Source organism: Crocodylus porosus, unplaced genomic scaffold, assembly GCF_001723895.1.
Source record: "Crocodylus porosus isolate Cpor-Errol unplaced genomic scaffold, CroPor_comp1, whole genome shotgun sequence".
Taxonomy (NCBI): domain Eukaryota; kingdom Metazoa; phylum Chordata; order Crocodylia; family Crocodylidae; genus Crocodylus; species Crocodylus porosus.
In genome coordinates, this window is record NW_017728921.1 from 479,823 (window position 1) to 501,095 (window position 21,273).

Consider the following 21,273-nt stretch of genomic DNA (forward strand, 5'->3'; position numbering starts at 1 on the left):
GTCCTTCCTCCAAGGAGGCGACAGTGCCACAGGAGCATCCTAACCCGGCACTCACAGAGGGCATTAGTAGCCTGGCCTGATTTATACCCTGTGCCGAGGCCAGGGAAACATGAGTTATGCCTCTGGCACGTGAGTCTCCGCTCCTTTTGCCGCTGCTGGCAGCGTGCAGACAGGGGCCGTGGATCACATCTCCGCTCCCCAGCACGTGGTCTCTGGGTGTCCGAAGGGCATCGGCTGCAGCCCTGGCCCCAGAGACGGGGATGACCTGGAGGGGTCAGCGGTAGGTCACTGATGTGCAACACAGCACGGGGGCCTCAGCAGCTGAGGACAGTTTTGACATAGGGTCTTGCCGAGAGGCAGGGAGGGCGAGCTGATGCCTGGTCTCCTCCGGCAGGGTGACTCCTGCCAGCTGCGGCCTCAGGAAGGTCTGCGATGCTGGCCCAGGACAAGGGGGCTGTGACGGTGCCGGCGGGCTCACACAGGCCTGCAGGGTGGTTCGGGAGGTGCCCCACACACTCAGCTGACGTCTCGGAGGTCAGAGGTTTGACAGCACGCTCAGTCGGGAGACATCTGTGCTAGTGGAAGCAGGAAACCCGTGAAGGCCGGAGAAAAGGCTCCCTTTCCTTGCTGGCTTTGCTCAGCTCTGCCCCCTGATGCCAAGCCTGGTGCACAGCTAGGTCCCCGGTTCCTCCATGCGCCGCTGGAGGGCAGTGCCGCACCGCCGAGGCCAGCCGGCTGCGGGGCTCCTAGATGGAGCAGGGGGCTGGGGGGGTTCAGCCTTTCAGTACAAATAGTGGAAGGAGGAGTCCAGGGCAAAAATCGCAGCCACTTCCAGACTGCAGGGATTAGTCCCGTCACGCTGGGCTTGTAATTATTTGAACAACTGTCTGCTCGGCAGCAGGGCCGTGGCTCCGGGGCCAGGGAAGCGGAGCGGAACGATCCCCCGCCCCGGGCAACGCGTCGCAGCCTGCTGCGATTCGTGCCCCGGGGGCGCGCGCTGCCTCCGAACGTGCTGTCCTCTGCTGTCAGCCTGGCGGCCGCCCCGGGACCATCGTCTGCAGGAGCCCGCCCTGTGCATCGCCCGTCGCCGCGCATCACGTCAGCCCTCCTCATCCCCGGCGGAGAGGAGAGGGGGCTGCGCTGCTGAGGCAGCTGCCTCTGAGAGATGTCATGCGGGCCTGGGAAGTGGGCAGCAGGGGCATGCCAGGTCCCCAGGTCACTGTCAGCCATGTGGTCAGGGGTATCGGAGGGAGTCCTGTCTGCTCAGAGATGCCCTGGGAAGTGATTGCAGCAGTGCCAGGCACCACTCGCATGCCCTGCCACTTTCTAGCCAGCCTGCAGCCCGGGCTGCACCAGGGCATGCCCCTGCTGCCATGCTGGAGGCCTGGGAGAGCTGAGCTAGGTGCGCGTGGGATCAGAGACCCTGGCGCTGCAGCTCTAAGGAAGGTCCCAGCCCTTTGCAGTTCCAGCGCCCTTGTCCTGGGCAGCCCCTTCTCCCGTGGGGCAGCCCCCACTGTGTGTTGGGATCTGCTCCGTGGGCACGGGGGAGGAGGCACCGGAGCTGCGGGATCATTGCAGCGGCCGTTGGCTGCTTGCTCTCAGCCGGCAGACACAGGAGTCCTTGCCCTGCTGTCTTGCTCCCTGCCCTCCTCTTGCTGACGAGTCAGGTGCTTGTGCCCTTCTCTAAGGCTGTGCCCAGAAGGGAGGGACAGGCCCGACGGGCTGCACCAGGGCTCTGGCCCAGCCCCTGGCAGGGGCAGTGTGGCCCCGGTGCAGGCTAGGAGGAGGCAGCTGGCCTCCTGGGAGCCACGGGCTGGCCAGGGCTCTGCACACTGGCCAGATCTCAAATAATCTGACTCTGGAGCTTGGCTTCTGCCCTGCTCCCCTGGCCAAGGACAGTCTGGAGCAGGGGCTGGGCAGCTGGACGGCCCAGTCCTCTCAAGGGCGGTCATCGCTGCTGTCTATCATGGCGCTGGCTGTTAGCAAGGTTGGTGGCTCATCAGCACTCCAGCTAACAGCACAGTTGCCTCCCAGCAAATCATGTCATCACCAGTGCAGGCGATAATGTGGCCTTTCCTGCCCCTGCAACCGGCTGAGCACCGGCCCAGGGGCCCGTGTCCTTGGCTTGCTGCAAGAGCGCAGGCACCCAGGGCCCTGCCGTCCAGACCTTGCCCCCCTGCTCTACCAAGCAGAGGCTTGTTGTTTGGGCGCCCCCTGAAACCAGCTCTGAGACGGGCCCAGGGTGTGCAAACGAGCCCAGCAGTTGTGCGGGTCTCCCCCTGACGTGCACGCAGCCGTCACGCAAAGCAGATGAAACTCCAGGGGTCCTCATGCAGCACGCGTGTTCGGCCAGGCACATGTCAGGATGGCTCAGGCGGACGGCTTGGGCTGCGGAGCAGCGAGTCAAACAGAATACATAAAGAAAACATTTCTGGAAGACAACAGCCCCCCGGCGGGCAGCCTCGGCTTGTCAGCTCGGTCTCTGCAGAGCAGCGAGATGGAGGCGAGGCGGCGCATTGAGCTGCAGAGCACGCAGGCTGGCTCGCCGCGGGCCCCGCGCCGGGGAGACCTCCCTCCAGGAGCCGCTGGTGCTTGTAAACAATATGTCAGGATGGAGCGGACGCTCTTCTCGGGAAGGCCCCCGAGGCAGCCGGGTGTCAGAGCGACTGACCCCACATCTCTGCCTCTCAGCAGCGCAGCGGGGTGATCTCAGAGCTGCCAGGAGGGCAGGAGAAACAGCGAGAGGCCAGTGACTGTTTTTAACGCCAGCTAAAAGAGAATTTCCTTTTTCTTTGGCGGCTCCGTTCCCATTTTGATAGGAAAGGCGGTGCCTTGTTCAGGGTTTCTCTCTGGGAAGCTGCTGCGACTGCCTCTCGTTGGGGTGCGGCGCGGCCTCGGGCAGCTTTTGGGATGCAGTGAGGGTGACTTCAGTTCCTCTCCCAGCGTCGGTCTCTGCAGCTGCCGGTGGGTCGAGACCTGCTTCTCTTGGGGTCACTCCCCTGGGGCAGGGCAGGGAGCTGAGGGCCAGGACGGAGGTGAAGACCTGGCACCACCCAGAAAACTGACCAGATCCTTCTCTGAAGGTGCGTGGCCCCTGGGTCTTGCTTGCAGAGGTGGCTCCGTATGTTTTCCCAGCATGTCCAGGCATCCGTGGCTGGCCACCACCTAACCCTGTGTTTCCAAACCTAATGCATTCACTGGCAGGTCCATGCCAGCCACATCCTGCTTGGGGTGGGGACGGGCTCTGCAGGGTGCAGCCCACGTGGAAACGCCCTCTGAAGCAAGGCACTTAACAAGGCCAAGGGACAGAGCATACAACATCCGGCCCAGCGCAGCGGAGTGGACAGGCATGTGCCAGCTTTCTGGGGTTACAGCCGGTGAAGCGCAAGCACCGATGCTTCAACCTAGCGGCTCTGGTGGGAAGCAGGCGGGCGGGGGAGACGGGCGTGCAGCACAAAACGCTGCACCGAGAGGACACGGGCAGCGGCATCCTGGCTTGCTGGAGGGGTCGTCTTTGTCCTGTCAGGACCGATGTTGGCTGTGGCTGAAGGCAGCGGCACAGGCGTTGCTCAGGAGAAACTAGAGCCCTGGTCTCCGTCCCGCGCTGGAGGCAGCACCCTGAGCACGTGGATCTGGGTGACACCAGAATGGGTCAGGTTGGTGGCAAGGTCCCAGCAGGGCGGCAGGAAAGCTCCACCGTCAACGGGCAGACAGGCGACCGGCCCGTGGCACCGGCTGCTCCAACACACGGGCAGTGAATGGCTCGCTAATGCGTAGCGACTCTGCGGGTTGGCTGCTCTGGAGTGGCCGGATGGAGGCACCACTTCCATGCTGCCTGTGTCACGTGCCACCGGCAGGCTCCTGTTTTTAGGGGGCGGCGGTGGTGGAGTCCAGTGCGCTTGGAGCAGCCGGTCCGGAGAGATGAAGGTGGAGGTCGCATACCTGTAGCGACGTGGTGCCGGGACTGTGGCACACGCCCAGCGCTGTTGAACCGGCCGGCCAGAGGTGTATCCCCCGTCAGTTCAAAACTGGTCGCGGCAGATGCCGGGGAAGGTCTGACAGGGCGGACGACTCCGGGGACACCCGGGTCAATGCTGTCCCAGTAGAGCACCTGTGCCCACCACTGTTGGAGGCAGGGCACGGGGTAGGTGGGCTGCTGGTCCGACCCAGTTTGTCTCTGCCAACGTTTCTGCACCGTGCGTGCCCTCCAAGTCCTGTTGTGCTGGGCAGCAGCCTCCCCACCCCGAGGTGCTCTCCATGCAGGGCCCTTTGCAACATGGGGAGATGTTGATGGCAAGCGTGAGCAGGGGGTTATGTGGCCTCCAGCGCTGCAGGTGCCTGCATGAGGCTTTGGTGAGGGGAGGCGATGAACTGATGGCCGCAGGCCACCCAGCCCCTTCCACCCGCGTCATGCGCGGAGCCTGGCTGAGGCACGCGGCCAAGGGCCTGCCTGGCATGTCAAGCAGTGCCTCTGTGCCTGATGCTTGCTTTCTGGGAGGCAGCTAATTGTCCGGTCTGATCATAAAGTTCGTGGGGTCTGGAGCGGCCTGAGGCAGCTCACGTGGAAGCAAGGCCCGAGGATGTCTCTGCCTTTCCTCCAGCCGATGGGGTTCCCTCCTTTCTCTATGGGCCGGCACCAAAAGCAGCGCAGTTTAAAAATGCCGCGACCTCACGTTCTCCAGAATCCAGTGATGTTTTGTCCAAATTTCAGATGTGGTCAGAAAGAGAGATTTTATTCTATTAAACAGCTGGTGTGCAAAACGTTCCCGGTTTCACCCGTCCGTCCCTGTGCGCGCCGGGTCCTTCACTGGCTGCGTCCTCTCTCTGGCAGTCTGCGGAGGCAGGCGCAGACAGCGCATGGGCATCGAGCGGGAGGGGAAGGGTCAGGCTGGAGCAGGCGTTAGGACGGGACCAGGCCGGCAACTCGCCAAGTGGCTGCCAGCCTCTCATGGCTGTAGGGAAGCGAATCCCCCACCTGGCGCTTCTGGCCAGGGCTCCTCTGTGCAGGAGCAAAGCAGCACCTCCTGGTCCTAGCGAGCTGCAAGGCGTCAGCCAGCCCCGAGGTGCCAGGACAGGGCCGCTGTGCTCTGCTGGATTGCGGTTGGGCTGGGACATCGCTGTGGCCACGGTGGTGTGCAGGGAGTAGGCGAGAAGCAAAGGCTTTATGGTGCTGTCTTTACTATTTATATTGTGGGGCCAGTCAAAAATAACTTCCCAAACTGTTGCAGGGCCATGGTTTTGCATGGAGGTTTCCAGGCAGCAGGCAGGAGCCTGGAGCACCCAGTGCCCCCGCACGGGGCCTGGGAAGGCGGCGCTGCTGGCGGGGGGCTGAGAGCTGTCGTGTGTTTCCTTCCCAGGGCCTGATGCATTCCAGTGGCCCCGTTGGCCGGCACCGCCACCTGATCCTCGTTCTCGAGGGAGAGCTCTACCTGATCCCCTTCGCCCTCCTGAAGGGCAGCTCGTCCAACGAGTATCTCTACGAGCGCTTCAGCCTCATCGCCGTCCCCTCCATCCGGTCTCTGAACCCCAGCTCCAAGGTACTGCACTGGCCCCCCGCCCAGCAGAGCACAAAGGAGCCCTGCCCTGCTCTGCCCTGCTTTGTCCCAACTTGTGGCACCGAGGAGACCCCCGGGGATCACTGCCTCCACCCCCGTTACATTGGCTGAAGCACCGAGCCCACAGTCCAGCACCTCCCTGGGGCATGTGCTTAGCCCTGCTGCATGCGCTGAGCAAAAGGGCCTTCAAAGATGTATCCAAGTTAGCCCTCCTCCAAGGAGCTTGTGTGTCCATGCTCTTGGGCTGGCTGCCGGCTTGGACCAGGTCTCCCAGGTCGCTACGTATGGGTCCTGCACCCGCTGTCCCAGCAGCGTGGAGCTGCTAGTGGTGCCTTCTGCCATGCTGGCCATGCTCCGGCAGCCATGTGGTGAGGGCAAGTGAAACCCAGGGGTATCCAAACCCCAAGCCTCCAGGTTTGGGCTTGCACGTAGGATGCCTGCCAAATGATTTGGAGGTGGGGGTGGAGGATGTTTGCCAGTAGTAGGGCCAGCTATGGTTCTTGAATGACTCACGAATTTGGAGTTGATTTGGCGGATTTGGCTTAGGACACACAAAATTTTCCTTAAAAAAAAATAAGGGAGGGCGGGCTGCGTGGGTCAGTCCTGACACCAGAAGTGAATCCAGGGCAAACGGCTTTCCTTCCACACGTGGCTGCAGGCCTCTGTTAGTGCAAGCCCAGAAGCCCTGCTCGGATGCCGCCTGCCTCCCCGCTGTGTAGAGCGCAGCTGTCCCCATGGGCGCAGGACCTCCCCGTCCCAGCGTGGCCCCCAGGCGAGTCTGGTGTGCGAGAGGAAGAAAGCCTGGCTTGGGTGTGCGGTGCGGCTCATGTTCCCATGTTCAATGTGACCCTGGATAGGGGATGTCCCTTCTCCCTGGATCTGTGTCCTCACCCCGCTATACGCACTCTGCACAGTGATTCCCCTGCCCCTCCTGGGAGCCGGCAGGCAAAGCCTCCTGCGGGCTTGGATGGGAGGAACATGGGGCTGGCAAAGTGGAGGCAGAAAGAAGGAAGCTGCCCTGCTGTGGAGAGCCGAGACGGCCTCGGGGCCCCTCAAACCCTCACCCCGTGTGCAGACCTGGTGCAGGCCCTGGGCTCGCTGGCGGCTCTGTAAACCCTGCTGTCTCTGTCTCTCCAGTCCCACCTGAGGAAGAACGCCCCTGCCTACTCCAGCTCCACCTCCATGGCAGCCGTCGTCGGCAACCCCAAGCTGCCAGCCACCGTGATGGACAGGTGGCTGTGGGGACCCATGCCGTCCGCGGAGGAGGAGGCCTACATGGTGTCGGAGCTGCTGGGCTGCCAGCCCCTGGTGGGCGCCGCAGCCACCAAGGAGCGGGTCATGAGCGCGCTGTCGCAGGCAGAATGCGTGCACTTCGCCACCCACGTCTCCTGGAAGCTGGCCGCCCTGGTGCTCACCCCCAACGCCGACAGCAACCCGGCCAGCAGCAAGAGCTCCTTCGGCAACCCCTACACCATCCCCGAGTCCCTCCGCGTGCAGGACGACGCCAGCGATGTGGAGAGCATCTCGGACTGCCCGCCCCTGCAGGAGTTCCTGCTCACGGCTGCCGACGTCCTGGACCTGCGGCTGCCCATCAAGCTTGTGGTGCTCGGCTCCTACCAGGAGTCCAACAGCAAGGTCACAGCCGACGGGGTCATCGGTCTGACCAGGGCCTTCCTGGCGGCTGGTGCACAGTGCGTCCTGGTGTCGCTCTGGCCCGTGCCCGTGGCTGCCTCCAAGATGTTTGTGCATGCCTTCTACTCCGCCCTGCTCAACGGCATGAAGGCCAGCGCCGCCCTCGGTGAGGCCATGAAGACTGTGCAGAGCAGCAAGCCCTTCTCCCACCCCTCCAACTGGGCAGGTAGGTGAGGGAGGCGCCCCTGGGCCGCGTGCATGATGTGGGGGCAGCGAGCAGGCAGCTTGTGCAGCATGGGCTCATCTCCGTGGCAGTGTGGGGAGGAGCTGGTGTCAGGGAAGCCCAGCCGGGTCTCCACCCGCAGACACACAGCCCTGTACCGGCGGCATGCTCAGACAGGTACGGGGCTCTGGCCGACGTGCCTGAGGCAGCGCGGCAGAACGGTTTGCTTCCCACAAGCGCACAGGGCGCGTTGAGGCGATTTCAGATGGGGATGTGTGTTTAATGATGTGCTATACTGTGAAAGGGCCCGAATCTTCCAGGGGTGCGGCACACAGGAGTGGGGCCTGTTTGCCCTGCCTTGTCCCTGGGCTAGGCCCTGCCAGAGTCCATCCCCACCCAGAGGGCAGCGGGTATTGTTTCTGTCCTGGGTGCGAGGAGGGATGTGCTTGCTCTGCCCCACAGGCTTTGTGCTCATTGGGAGCGACGTGAAGCTGAACAGCCCATCCTCACTGATCGGGCAGGCGCTGACGGAGATCCTGCAGCACCCCGAGAGAGCCCGTGACGCGCTGCGTGTCCTGCTGCACTTGGTGAGGCAGAAGCAGCTGCCCTGAAGGCCCCGTAGCCCAGCCCGGGGCAGGGGGGCTGGAGGTGCCACCTAAGGGGATGGGAGCCAGGGGCAAGCAGCAGGACGCAGGGCAGGATACAGTGCCTTCTGCTCTCGCCTTGCTGGCACAGGGGCAGGAGTCCCTTAGCACCAGTCTCCTACAGCTGCCACATTGACAGCTGCTCCCTAGCAGCAAGCCCCAGGCCCAGGAGGCTGCAGACATGGCTCCTCACTGATCTCCTGGGGCAGACGTGGCCGGCAGCTTGCAGGGGATCCTCCCGGAGCAGTGCCCCCCTCCCAGCCCACGTAGACCCCTCTGCCCGGGGGGCTCTGCAGCCCCTGCCCTCGCAGTGTGGCCGTGGGCCAGGCATGAACGGACTCTCGTTCCTGAGGCCTGGCCCCTTCTTCCCTGCTGACATCGCCCCGCCTGCCCCTCGATCCGGGGGGCACGGGAGCAGCTGGAAAGCTCCGGCAGACCCGACTAACACTGCCTTTTCCCCCGGAGGTGGAGAAGTCGCTGCAGCGAATCCAGAATGGGCAGCACAACTCCATGTACACCTCCCAGCAGAGCGTGGAGAACAAAGTGGGGGGCATCCCGGGCTGGCAGGCGCTGCTTACAGCTGTAGGCTTTCGGCTGGACCCCCCTGCCAGTGGCCTCCCCGCCGCCGTGTTCTTCCCCACCGCAGACCCCGGGGAGCGGCTGCAGCAGTGCAGCACCACCATCCAGTCCCTCCTTGGTAAGGAGCTGGCTGGCGGGGCTGGGCGTCGCGGGGCTCAGCCGGCACGTCACCCCTGTGCCCAGCATTGGGGGAGGGGGCAGGAGGGGCAGATCATGCGCCTCGGGAGCTCTTGGGGGCGAGAGGCCAAGCTCAGCAGCCGGCCTGTTCTCCTTCTGCCCAGGTTTGCCTAACCCTGCACTTCAGGCACTTTGTAAGCTGATCACTGCATCGGAAACTGGAGAGCAGCTCATCAACCGGGTGAGTTGAGGTTGTCAGCCCGTCACCCTGGCTTCCAGGCGCTTCCCCCCAGCTGCCTCGGGGAACACGCTGCCCCCTTCCCACCCCGACTCGGTCTGCCCAGTGCCACTCTGCCTTCTCCTCCCGTCCATCTGCTGCCCTTGCCCAGTGGCTCTGCTCTCTGTCCTGATGACCCCTGCCTGGCTGGCTGGTGCCTGCACCCCAGCAGCTGGCTTCTGCTGCCTCCGTCCCGTGCTGATCTGCGCCAGCTGGGGCAGGGACGCATGGCAGCTGGCATGGGGGTCTCTGCTGCTGGAGTGGGGGCATGCAGCGCAGCGCTGTCCTCTGCTCAGCCGGCGCCCTGGGTTTGCCTGTGCAGGGACTGAGATGATCGAGAGCCCGCCACCCAGCACTGCTTCTTTCCCTGCTCTGCCTTCTGCCTCTGAAGCCTCTGGGCGCTGCTGGCGTCCCCCTCGCTTCCGAAGGACACAAGGGCTGGAAGGGGCCCAGGGACGTTGCCTAGTCCAGCCCCTCACAAGGCAGGGAAAGGGCGGGCATTGAAAGGGCTTCTGACTGTCTGAGCCCATCCTCCGTGGAGCAGCACCATGGGCAAGGACAGGTGCTGAGGACTGCTGGACATGTTGAGTGTCGGTGCCACGGGAAGCGTGAGGGGCTGTGTGTATCCAGACCTGAATCCCTGCCTGGGCGGCACTGGTGCGTCCCTGTGGGGGCTTCCAGGGGCCTCCTCCCCGCACACCTGGTGCCTGCTGGCTCAGCCTGACCCGTCGCATCTCCTGCTCTGCGCGCTGTGGCCGGCTGGCGGGTCCGAGGCCTGACACGTTGCTGTCCTGCAGTGCTCCTCGTCCCGGGCCCATGACAGCAAAGACTAACCTGTGTTCTTTCTTTCTTCTTTCTCTCTTCCCCTCTCCCTTTCTTGCTCTCTGCTGCATGAAGGCTGTTAAAAATATGGTGGGAATGGTGAGTACCGCACGTGGCAGGGCAGGGCAGGGCAGGCCGCACCTCTGCAGGCTGCCCCCAAATTCTGGCACACGTCGCCTCTCATGTGCCACTGGCGCTTCCCCCAGGCTCGCAGGCACAGGGACGTTGGAGCTCCTCGGGTTCAGGGCACAGTGGGACCGGGAGCAGCAGTGGTCCTTGACTCGCTCCTCACCCTGGCTGTCTTCTCTGCCCCTTTTGGTGTTGATGCTGCTCTGCGGAGCACCAGCTGGGAGCGGGCGCTGGGGCCCAGGACAGGTCGGAGGGGCTGGGAATGGTGGGTTGCTCCTCTGGGAGCCCAGAGATGTGCGACACAAACCTCATGCTAGTGCTGAGCTGAGAAACGAGGGCGGCTGGAGCTCCCTCGCGCCCTGCGAGACTGCTCGGCCCGGCCACGGCCTTTTACCTGTGTCTCTGAGCAGCTGCTGCACGCCACCTTCCTCTGCTGTGCTCCTGCTGCTTTCCTGCTGTGCTTGCAACCCTGGCCCTCTGGCTCTGGCAACAGCCTCTTCCCCCAGTGCCTCCCTCGCAGGGCCTGCGACAGCAGTGATGGGCAGGTCCCGGGCCTGTCCTCTTACCGTGCTGGGCAGCGCCTGGCCTCGAGTGGGAACTGGGGCGTCAGTGCCAAGGGGAGCAGGACAGTGCGGGAGAGCTGATGTTTGTTCTCTTCCCTCAGCTGCATCAGGTCCTGGTTCAGCTCCAAGCAGGAGAGAAGGAGCAGGACTTCTCCACGGCGCCCATCCAGGTGTCCATCAGCGTCCAGCTCTGGCGGCTCCCAGGCTGCCACGAGTTCCTGGCGGCTCTAGGTAGGTAGCCCCCCGCTTCTGTTTGCTATTCAGCCATGGCTGTGGCCTGGCATGGGGAAGGGAGCTGGATCCCCGGCCTGGTCTGTGCCACCGTTACACCGTGCTGGTCTCAGAGCCTCTCCCCAGGACCCCTGCCCCAGTCGGCGTGGCAGGGATCCCTCTCCTGCTGCTGGCCTCTTGCAGGGGGTCTTCCGGGGCTGGCATCCCCGTGGCTGGCTGGGTGGGAGCATGCAGCTAACGAAAGGGTGAGGCGGGTGCATTGGGTGAGAAACGGCTCTGGGCTCTGTGTCCTCTGCAGGGTTTGACCTCTGTGAAGTTGGGCAGGAGGAAGTGATACTGAAAACCGGGAAGCAAGCGAATCGCAGGACCATGCACTTTGCTCTCCAGTCCCTGCTGGCACTTTTTGGTAAAGCCACTCATGCTCGTGTGCTTCCATCCCTTGGGCACGGGGTGGGCCACGGCCTGATAGGCGGGTGCTGTTGTTTCTGGTGCCAAGGTGAGGGAAGCTTCGCCACAGCAGCAGATTCTGGTGCTCGCTTACACCGGGGCCCCGTGCGGTATTTCCGTACCCAGGAGTTGGCACCAGAGACCTGCCTGGGGAATCGGGCCCATGCTGGGCAGCCCGAGGCAGGCGCAGCACCCCTCTGGCACTGCGCTGCTTGGTGTTTGCCTTCGTTACTGGGGTACCTGGGAGGATGGGGCATGCCCGCCATGCTGGGCCGGGCTGTGCAAGGCGCAGGTATAGCCGTGACTGAGGTGAAGGGGACAATGCCGGGGTAAGCAGTGGGCAGAGAGCAGGAGAGAGGTCCATGCCTATGAATGCGGGGAGGGCAGAGCAGCGGGGCTAAGAGGTCACCCCCGCCACCAGCCTGGGGGCCTCGAGCCCCGACCTGCCCTGGTGTCACTCTCCTGTCGAGGAAGTCTGTCTGTCCCCACGCAACAGCCGCTGTTGGCAGCACAGACCCCAAGGGCAGCCCTCACACAGGCGATCAGCCTCATGCTGCATCTCTCTGGGATGTTCGCGCAGCCGAGGGATGGGAGGGTAGGATGGACCCCCGCCAGACCCGAACGTTTCGTGGATGGTCGCCTCAAGGCTTCGGGCTGGCGGGTTGTTCCTTTTCCGCAGCGGGGCCTGGGGCATGAGCTGGGTTTGTTAACCTGGGGGTGTTTCCATTTAGATTCTACTGAGCTTCCCAAACGCCTCAGCCTGGACAGCTCCTCCTCGCTGGAGTCCCTGGCCTCTGCCCAGTCTATTTCCAACCCAGCGCCCCAGTACCAGAACCCTCCGTTCTCGCCAACGTGTCCAGACAGCTTGGCCTCGGACGCCATTTCCGTGTACAGCCTGAGCTCGATTGCTTCCTCCATGAGCTTTGCGTCCAAGTCCGAGAGCGTGTCGGAAGGGGCCGGACACAGAGGGCGCCAGGACTACGAACGGGCCAAGAACATCTATCCCCACCGGCCCCCGGGGCCACGGAGCCAGCTGTCTCCACAGACCAACCCTGCGGGCAGCAAGGATGATGAGGAGTATGAAGGGTTCTCTATCATCAGCACCGAGCCCCTGGCTGGCTACCCAGACGATGCAAAAGCGGGATTTTCCCCTGATCACAAACAGTCCAAAGCCGGCGAGACGGGAGAGGCAAAGGCCTCTGTCAGCTGCAGGGGGAGTGTCAGCACCCCAAACTCGCCCGTCAAAATGACTCTCATCCCCAGCCCAAACTCACCGTTCCAGAAAGTGGGGAAGCTGGCCAGCTCGGACACGGGGGAGTCCGACCAGTCCAGCACCGAGACTGACAGCACTGTCAAGTCCCAGGAGGACAGCAACCAGAAGCTCGACCCTCAGGAGCTGGCCCAGAAGATCCTGGAAGAGACGCAGAGCCACCTCCTGGCAGTGGAGCGTCTTCAGAGGAGCGGCAGCCAGGCGAGCAAGAGCAGCAGCCCGGCCGACGGCGCCACGACGCCCACGGGCACCTCCGCCTTCCGATCCTCCGAGACCAGCGCCTTCAGCCGGCCTGTGAGCTCCGGCAACAAGAGCCAGCCCTCTCCCGTGACAGTGAAACCAAAGCCTCCAACCAGGAGCTCATCCCTGCAGAAGGTGAGCTCTGGCTACAACAGCCCCACCATGTCGGAGACGTCCAACAAGGACGGCACCGGCCAGTCCAGCGGGCAGCCCTCTCCAAGTGCCGACTCGCACGGCTCCCTGACCGAGCAGCCTCACTTCAAGCTCAAGTACCCCAGCTCTCCATACAGTGGGCACATCTCCAAGTCCCCCAGGAACATCTCCCCAAGCTCAGGCCACCAGTCTCCTGTGGGCAGCACGCCCTCCCCGGCGCTCTCGTACTCCTCCGCTGGCTCCGCTCGCTCCAGCCCCGCCGATGCCCCCGACATAGACAAGCTGAAAATGGCAGCCATCGACGAGAAGGTACAGGCCATCCACAACCTAAAGATGTTCTGGCAGAGCTCGCCCCAGCACTCTCCTGGGCCCATGAAGATTTTTCGAGGGGCTCCGGGAACAATGACTTCTAAGAAAGACGTTCTCAGCTTGCTAAACTTGTCTCCGCGGCACAGCAAGGAGGAGAGTGTGGACAAGCTGGAGCTGAAGGATTTGTCTGTTCCCCGGCACCTTGCGTCCCCACAAAAGAATCCCCCCAACGGACACCGGCGCCCCGAGGCGACCCACGCAGGGGCTTCCTCTCCTCCTCCGCCTCCCAGCAGCACTCCGGGAACGGCACGCCCGCTGAGGCTGCCGTCGGGCAACGGTTACAAATTCTTGTCGCCGGGAAGGTTTTTTCCTTCCTCCAAGTGTTGAGATGTCTTTTCCTACCGGTGGATTCCACTTGCAATGATGTTAAAGGTTCTCAGTAATCGCTTCCGCCCACTTGCCTTGATCAATGCAAAGCCACAGAGTCGTGCCTGAGGCGCCGCGGTCACACCCGTGGTTTGCGGCGCGCAGAGATGAAACCGGCTGGCCCCGTGCTGCGCAGGGCACAAACGTGGCCTTCTGCTCCCGGGTCTCGGTTCCTCTTGTCGGCGCTTTGGCCAGACGCAGCCGATGCCAGGTTTTGTGCAGCGTTCAGTACTAACTCTCTGAAGCGGCAGGTCCAGGAGACCTGTCTGTTCACAACCCGATAGCTTTCAAACCACCTACTGCATTTGTTTCCTAGCCTGCATTGAGGCTGCATGGTTGGATTGTTTGTACAGAGATGGTGTGTGGCTGGGGACCCGGAGGGGTGGCGAGCAGTAGCAAAGCTTTCACTTCTGCCACAAGAAAAGCATGCACAGTTTCAGCCCAGAGAAGGACCGGCCCTTTCTCTGGTTTCGGGGGCTGATGTGGGGGTGGGGGAGGGGTGTGATAATGGGGTACGGCTGGGTCCCAGCACTGCTTTTAGCACTTCGACCCCACGGCTGGGTTCCTTGGGCAGGTCCCTGGCAGTGTTGTGATGCTGTGCTGCGGGGAGGCACGTTCCCTTCCACATCCCGCTTTCCTGGTAACTTTTTTCCTGCTGCTTGGTCTGGTCTCAGAGGCACATTTGGGCACCTAACAAGCAAATCCCCAGCACGAGTTGTGGGCATGTGATAGAGATGGGTGTTCAGTCCTGGTAAATGCTCTGAACTTGAATGCACCCGATTTCCCTGGGGCCAGGCTTCATCATGGCAGGGAGCTTGTCTGCCTACAGGGGCTGGGAATGGGATGGTGGGGTATGGTGAAGGGGAGAGGGTTATGCCCGGCACCTCCATCCTGCAGGACCCTGACTGTGAGCCCCGTCCTGTTCAGGCACCCCCTCCCCATGCTGGCCAACCCCTTCTATGCCCTTTCCCGTCACCCAGTCCACATCCTCATTTTGCTGCTGTGGAAAGTCTCTCAGTCCTTCCTTTCAAGACCAAGCATCCCAGCAGATGAAGCAGGTACTTGTCATGCTGTCAGAGGGCACCTGGGAGAGACTGTGCAGCCTGGCTGCATGTTAGAACCTATGCACCCCGTGTCTGCCGAGCTGCAGGCCCTGGGAGCAGCGAGGGGCGGGCGGCTCTGCGGAGAGCAAGGTGGCAGGCCGGGCACCCGGGTGGTTTTGGGGTCAAGGTGGGAGACGTGTTTTATGCAAGCCAAGCTACACAATGCAAGCACCGAAGTGAACACAAAGAAGCCTGAGTGTTTAGGTCATGCACCGTCACGAGACCTGGCCATGCAGCACCCCAGATCAGAGCACAGCACTGCACAGGCCCGGTACGGGGTCATGGGACTCTTAGAGGTTTGTGTCACTGTGTGACCCTGGGCTGACTCACCTCTCTGTGCCTCCGCTTCCCCAGCCACCTCAATGGGGACAGTGATTCCTACCTACCGACCTACCTCACAGGGGTGTTGTGGAAACCGGGTGGCCCTGGGCTTCGTTGTAATCACAGCGCAGGTGCCCATGTTGCACCTACCCACTTGAGTGAGGGCAGCCAGCTCGCTGGGCACAGCTCTAGATGCTGATAGCCCCTCCAGCTGCAGGTTTGGAGGCTGCTTTGAAGTTCTGGGCCCTAGGATGTGTGTTGCTTTTTGAAATCCCTGAGGACAGGTGTGAGAGCAGGACACTGGATTCAGTTCTCACACCTCTATGTCCCTGAGAGAAGCTCAGTGCATCAGTGATGTACATAGCAAGCGCTGGCCCTGCTTTAGCGTGAAGATCCACTGGTCCAAGGAGGAACGTTTCCCTTATTGCAGCTGCAGCAGATGAGGTGCGAGCACTACAGGTGTGGTATGTTCCTACAGACAGCTAACAGGGAAGGGTGAACAGGAAACTTGCAATGCCCAGGACCAAAAGGAGATAAATCAGTGGTTTTCAACCCTGGGGGTCCATAGACTGTGTCTAAAGAGTTGGCAAAAGATGACTGTGATCAATTAGCAGCATGTGCGCACCCAAACTTACAATCCACAGGGGTCCTCACCTCCATTTGAAATTTCCAAAGGAGTCCGCAAATGAAAAAAGGTTGAAAGCCACTGAGCTAACTAGTCCAGGGGGGTGGGAGGCAGGGTCGAAGGACAGACCTCACCCTATAACTTTTAACTTCATTAGCAAATGTTAAAAAGGGTAGTTACAGAGTTCACTGGCACGTGCTACAGAACGCAGCGACACAGTGAGGCCAGTCCCACGCCCTTTCCTCGTACAGATTACGTGGCTGGGCATTGCAGCTTCCCAGGGATGGCTGGGGGCAGGTAGCCGTGGGCCAGGACAGCGACTAGGACTTCTGGGGCAGTGGGGATGCTGTTACTGATTGCAAACTGGTGCGGTCACAAGGCCACCGAGAGGCCCCATGCCACTTACTCCAGTTCCAAGAGACATCCTCATTTCACCCTAGGGCACGGGGAGGAGAGCCGGGCCAGCTTTTTGTTTCCAGCCGCATCGCTCCATGGCACGCTGGAAGTGCCCCCATGTGCTGTGTATTTCAGTAGTCAGAGACCTGCCGTCTGTGGGAAGCTGCTGTGTTGGCGCGGCCCATTTCCACGTGGCTGAAGGCTACCGGGCACCTGAACTGCTCAGGAAGTGTGAATCGGGAAACATGCATTAAGCATGGGAAGCAATGGGGAGGCAGAGACTAGGGGGGGTTCAGTCTGGAGGGGAGCAGTGTCCCATACACAGGGAGGGCCAGCACAGCCAGAACAGCAATGGTGGGAGCTGTTTCAATTGATACAGCCCACAAATACCTGGTTTCAATGCCTACTTGGGCCCACAGACACCTCGCAAACCCTGGTGCCTCGTTCCCCTGCACCCCAGATCGGAAGCAACCCCTTTGTGAGGAAAATGCCCATTGGGCAGGTTTGCCCTTTGCTTGGAGGCTTTCAGGACGTCGAAGATAACCTGTTCTCCTTTTGATAGTAGACTCCCTTTTGTGGAATTTACATGCGTTTGTCGTCGTTGTATTTGTGCATGGTACCAGTGACAACACTGCTAGTACAGTGAGCAATAAGAAGTAGGTGTACTCCACTTTCACAATAAACTTCACATGTGCAGAAGCCCCAAGGCAATAGGAAGTATTTTAGTTTGGTTTAACCCCATCTGTTTGACTGTGCAAGCCACTACTTACAGGTAGTTTGTTGACTGTCTTTAGCTTAAATAAATGGGAACAGCCAAAAAATGCAACTGACCCAAATCCAGTTTTATTCTGGTTTCATTGGCTAGCCTGAGCTGGCCAGGTGCTGGTCTTCCTCCTCATAATCTATGTAAGCACGGAAGCAAAAAGCGTTGAGGGGTGAATGTGGCAAAGGGGAAGCTACAGCCGCACACGCTGCCCCTGGGTTGCAGTAGGGCTTCATGAACACCCCTCGTTCGGGTGGACGGGGGGGGTCCCGGTGTAAGCGCAAGCTGGTGCTGAGCAGCGTCAGTAGATGGGGGCTCTTTGCGACACTTCTGCCCGGCGGTGTTGTCCAGACGGGCTGCTCCCGTGCGCTGCAGAGAGCCTCTGGAAGGACTTTGATGAGGGAAACTCCAGGAGGACTGCTCCGCTCTGCCGCCTTCCCCTGCAGCAGCTCCTGCGCACTCACTCTCCTTATATGCAGTGTTTGCCATGTTTGGCCTATACGGACTTTTTTTGTAAATTAAAACTCTGTTTCCAGACAGCATTAAACTTTTTATATTATGAAATTTACCATGTAAAAAGAATTTCATATTTTTATTGAAATTGCTAAGGCATTTGGCCTTCCTTCTTTGTGATTTCTGTGTCTATTAAAGCATGAGTTCTCTCAGTACCTCTGTGTCTTGTCCTGGCATCGCCTTTCTGACGGATTGCCGAGTGCGCTGACCTCCCCTCTGACCTCAGGCCACAGATGACAATTGCCAGCTCCTGCCCTGCTCCAGAGAAGACACCTGAGTCGCAGCGCGAGCGCCCTCAGGCCTTGGCTCCTGTGGTCGTGGGCACAGCATAACTTGCCAGGCAGCTTGTGTCTACTGGCACCCGTGCAGAGGCCATGAGACATGGTCTTTTAGCAGCCCCTTCGCTGGCTGCGAAGCCCCCGGGAGGCCGTACAGGCTCGCGGACTGTGGGACGAGCTGTGCGTGGCGCTGACACCTCTCACCAGTCTCCACGCTCCTGCTTTCCCACAGCTGCAAGGTTGTCGTCCTCTCCTGCAGAGACTGACTCGCTCCAGCCTCTGTGCGCTGCCTGGGGCCTGCTCTGCCTCGCGCCGGTGCCAGCCCAGCCGGCCTGTTTGTCCCTTTCCCCGCTGGCGCGTTCATGCTGGGAGTGCCCTGCCAAAGCTGGAGGCCCCGGGAGCAGCCGACAGCTGGAGCTCATCTGCAGTTCGTTGGTTCATTCAAGATGCCAAACGCAGCCTGGGGCGTGGCCGGGCCTGCCTCTGTGGCTCATCCACGGCGAGGAATGCCCCCAAAGTGCAGGCGATGTGACTTCCACGGGCAGCGGGCGAGATGTGGGGACCAGCTCGCTCGGGGCCGTGTGCCAGGCTGCCTGTGGGCTCTGGTGCTCCTCTCCGCCCCGGTTACGCTGGCGTCGGGGGTCGGGTTTTCTAGCTTTCCCTGACAGCCAGGAGGGCGAGACACTTACGGCTTCCTCGATGCCAGCTGCTGCTGCTGCTGCGAGCGAGCCCAGTCCGCGCCCGTGTTTTCCGTGCTTGGATCGGCACGCGCCTGAGCTGCCTCTGCGGTACATCCAGCACTGTGCTGTTTCACGGTGAAGTCAGGGAAGTTTCCGCGCTCCGGCCGGCTGCCGGTCGCCCTCGCCTGGGGGGCCAGCCCCGGGAGAGGGGCAGGCGGGCCCAGGCTGCCCCGTGCCAGGAGGAGCTGGTCGAGTGTGTGGCCCTGCCCTGCTCCTCCAAGAGCGCCCGGCGCTGCGCACGCTGGCCACTGCTGCGCTGTGTCGTTTGCACGCTCGCCCCTCGGTAGCGTTGCACACGCGGCACGGGACCAAAGCTTCCCGAGCACACCGAGATGCACGTGATGAACGCGTGCGCAACACGCGTAACCACCGCCTCGTCTCCGCGCCGTGGCCGTGGCCGAGACCTCGGGGGGTGAAGGCCGGGCGGAGGAGGAGGAGGTTGGAGTCAAGCCTTCAGCCCGCATCGGCGGCGTGCCCAGCGAATGCAATTAGTGCTGGGACTTGGGGAAGCAAACGCCGGTTCTTTTTTTTAACGAGGGGGTGCGGGGCAACGAACTCGTCCCCTGCTTTGCTCGTGTGTCATTTGCACGCGGGGGGCGCGGTTAGGGGGCTGGCGCCTGCGCGTGTTTGCGGGGAGCCGGCATTCCTGCGGGACTCGCCCAGGGGGGCCGCAAAGGGTGCGGCGCGGCGCCATGCTGGGTGTGGCCGCCGCAGGGCGCGGCCCGGCCACGCTGGGTGTGGCCGCTCGACTTACGTCAACGCCGCGGGGCGCGGCGATTGGGCGGTCAGGGGAGCGGCGCGCCGCGTGATTGGCCGCGGAGCTGTCTCCCTCATTGGCGAGGGGGCGGAGCCCGGCCGTGGGGCTCGCAGGGCGATTGGGCGCGCGCGGCCCGCGGGGGGCGGGGCGGTGGCATCCCGGAAGCGGCGCGGGGGCGGCTGGGTAAGCGGTGCCGGTCGCGCTTGCGCAGTGCTGGCCTGCGCGAGGGAAGATGGTGCTGATCAAGGAGTTGTGAGTGCGGGGCCGGGGGCTGCGGGGCGGCCGGGCCGGGCCGGCTCGGCTCCACGTGGGCGCTCAGCGCATCCTCCTTTGTCTCCTCGGAGGGGTCTCAGCCCCGGGCCGGGGCGGGACCGCTTGCCGGCGGCGCTGTGCAGGGCCCCCCGCATCGCGACGGGCCCCGTGAGCGAGCCTCCCACGTGTTTCGGGTCCTCGCTCCGTTTTCAAGTTTCTGGCCGCCCACATCGGGGTCGCGGTGCCCCCCGGGGTCCCTGCCAGCCCTCATTTTCTAGGATGGAGGGTGCAGCCTCTGCCGGAAGAGACCTGCAGGCATGCATGGCAGTGAAAAGCCACCAAACCCCCCCGAAGCTGGTCCCTTGTCTCAAAAGGGGGACTCATTCATAAGTCTCTGGCACGCTGCTTGCTACGGTCGCTGTGCAGGGCCCCTGCTACGTGTTGCTCTGGTTGCTGTCAGCTTTTACTACCCCGTTTTGCAAACGCTTCGCACGAGCGCGTGGTGCACGTTCCCCGTGGGAGCAGCTTGTGGCAGGATCCAGCCGCGTCCTGCACCGCCTCTGCTTCAGCCGCTTGTCCTGGCTGCTGTTGCTCGTCTGCAGGCGGGATCTGTTTTCGGAGGAAGGTGGTTAACAGGTGGTTTTGGAGGGGCTCCTTCAGGCGCTTTGCTCGCCGCCGGGGGTGGTGTGGCTTGATGCGGGGGTTTGCTGCTCCGTCGCCAGGACCAGGTATTTTCGGTTCTGGAGCACAGCTTGACATGAGCGGTGACCCGGCTTTGAGTTGTTCAAGGAAGAGACGTGAAAGATCCTGTTGTTTTGTGTTCGTGGTCTGAGCCCTGGGGAATGGGTTCAGTCAAACACAACTTTTGAGAGAGAGTCACTTTTCCCCCGTTGCTCCTGAGCGTGTGGGTGAAAAGCCACTTTTCACGACTCCAATCAGTTAGGAACGTGAACAGCTGACATAAGCATTGCCTTTGAGGAGTTGGCCCTTTCGGGTTGGTGGGCACGACGAGGGAAAAGTCAGCCTTATCTCCCCTTGGTTGCAGAAGATCCTTGTGGAGGTAGGCAGATCACAGACAGATCTACCCTAAGGACTGCTAAATTTTGCTCCTTGTCGGTGTGAGAGCTGCTGCTAGTCGTGCACTCGCCTACGTCCTCGTGAAACAGCTGTCCAAAAGAGGCATCTTTTTTTTTTAAACTGATGCAACCCACCTTCTAGGAACACACCCCAGTTCCCTCCTGCCTTATATTGATTGAGATGAATTTTGAGTAGGAATCTGCTGGTGAGTCTGAAGTCATGCTGCATCTATATATATGCATATGTATGCACTGGAGTTAAACTCCAGTGCCCACACACCTGTGGGGGGGAGGCTGGGTGTTGGTTTAATGTAACTGGCTTTAAACCCACATAGATAAAAGCTTGAGCTCTGCCTTCTCTTGCCTTTGCATATGTGCTGCCGCTGCTCCGCTAACCCGGCCTGGGACAAAATGCCTCCTGCCAACCCCTCTGCCACCTCCGCAGCTTCCTGAGCTGTCGGCTTTGAAACCTGGCTGGGAGCCTTCACCGCAGCAGCTGCTTTCTTTTAGGCTTCATCATCTGCGCTCCTCCCAGGGTCTGCGTTATTAGAGTGCCCGGTAGCCCCATGTGCCAAGTGCGAGGCAGACTTGGAAGTTTCATAGTTTCTAGGGTCGGAAGGGACCTGAGCAGATCGTCGAGTCCGACCCCCTGCCATGGCAGGAAAGAGTACTGGGGTCAAACGACCCCATTATTCCTGGCGGTGCTCAGGGGAACAGGGACTCCCCCAGTGCCTGCTGGTCCCCCCGACTAGTTTGTAACAGGCCACAAGATCCCCCTCAGCCTTCTCTTGTGGAGGCTGAACAGGTTCAGGTCCCGTAGCCTCTCCTCGTA

The 21,273-nt window shown here is 61.8% G+C and overlaps 2 protein-coding genes across 4 annotated transcripts in view; both read left to right on the top strand.

The window, feature by feature from the left end:
• Nucleotides 1–17,168, top strand: part of TTC28 (tetratricopeptide repeat domain 28) — a 254,357-nt gene extending 237,189 nt beyond the window's left edge. The window contains exons 14-22 of one of the 2 annotated variants that reach the window (XM_019538658.1): nucleotides 5,358–5,537; nucleotides 6,693–7,413; nucleotides 7,873–7,997; nucleotides 8,520–8,751; nucleotides 8,915–8,991; nucleotides 9,925–9,948; nucleotides 10,643–10,772; nucleotides 11,071–11,178; nucleotides 11,951–17,168. In XM_019538658.1, coding sequence (XP_019394203.1) covers nucleotides 5,358–5,537; nucleotides 6,693–7,413; nucleotides 7,873–7,997; nucleotides 8,520–8,751; nucleotides 8,915–8,991; nucleotides 9,925–9,948; nucleotides 10,643–10,772; nucleotides 11,071–11,178; nucleotides 11,951–13,578 — 3,225 coding nt within the window. In that variant the 3' untranslated portion in view covers nucleotides 13,579–17,168. The remainder of the gene's footprint in view (nucleotides 1–5,357; nucleotides 5,538–6,692; nucleotides 7,414–7,872; nucleotides 7,998–8,519; nucleotides 8,752–8,914; nucleotides 8,992–9,924; nucleotides 9,949–10,642; nucleotides 10,773–11,070; nucleotides 11,179–11,950) is intronic. The other variant, XM_019538659.1, reaches the window with a different exon arrangement.
• Nucleotides 17,169–19,286: 2,118 nt separating this feature from the next.
• The window catches only part of PITPNB (phosphatidylinositol transfer protein beta), a 51,474-nt gene continuing 49,487 nt past the window's right edge, over nucleotides 19,287–21,273 (top strand). For both annotated transcript variants that reach the window (XM_019538662.1, XM_019538660.1), the window contains exon 1: nucleotides 19,287–19,365. In XM_019538662.1, the coding sequence (XP_019394207.1) occupies nucleotides 19,346–19,365 (20 nt within the window). In that variant the 5' untranslated portion in view covers nucleotides 19,287–19,345. The remainder of the gene's footprint in view (nucleotides 19,366–21,273) is intronic.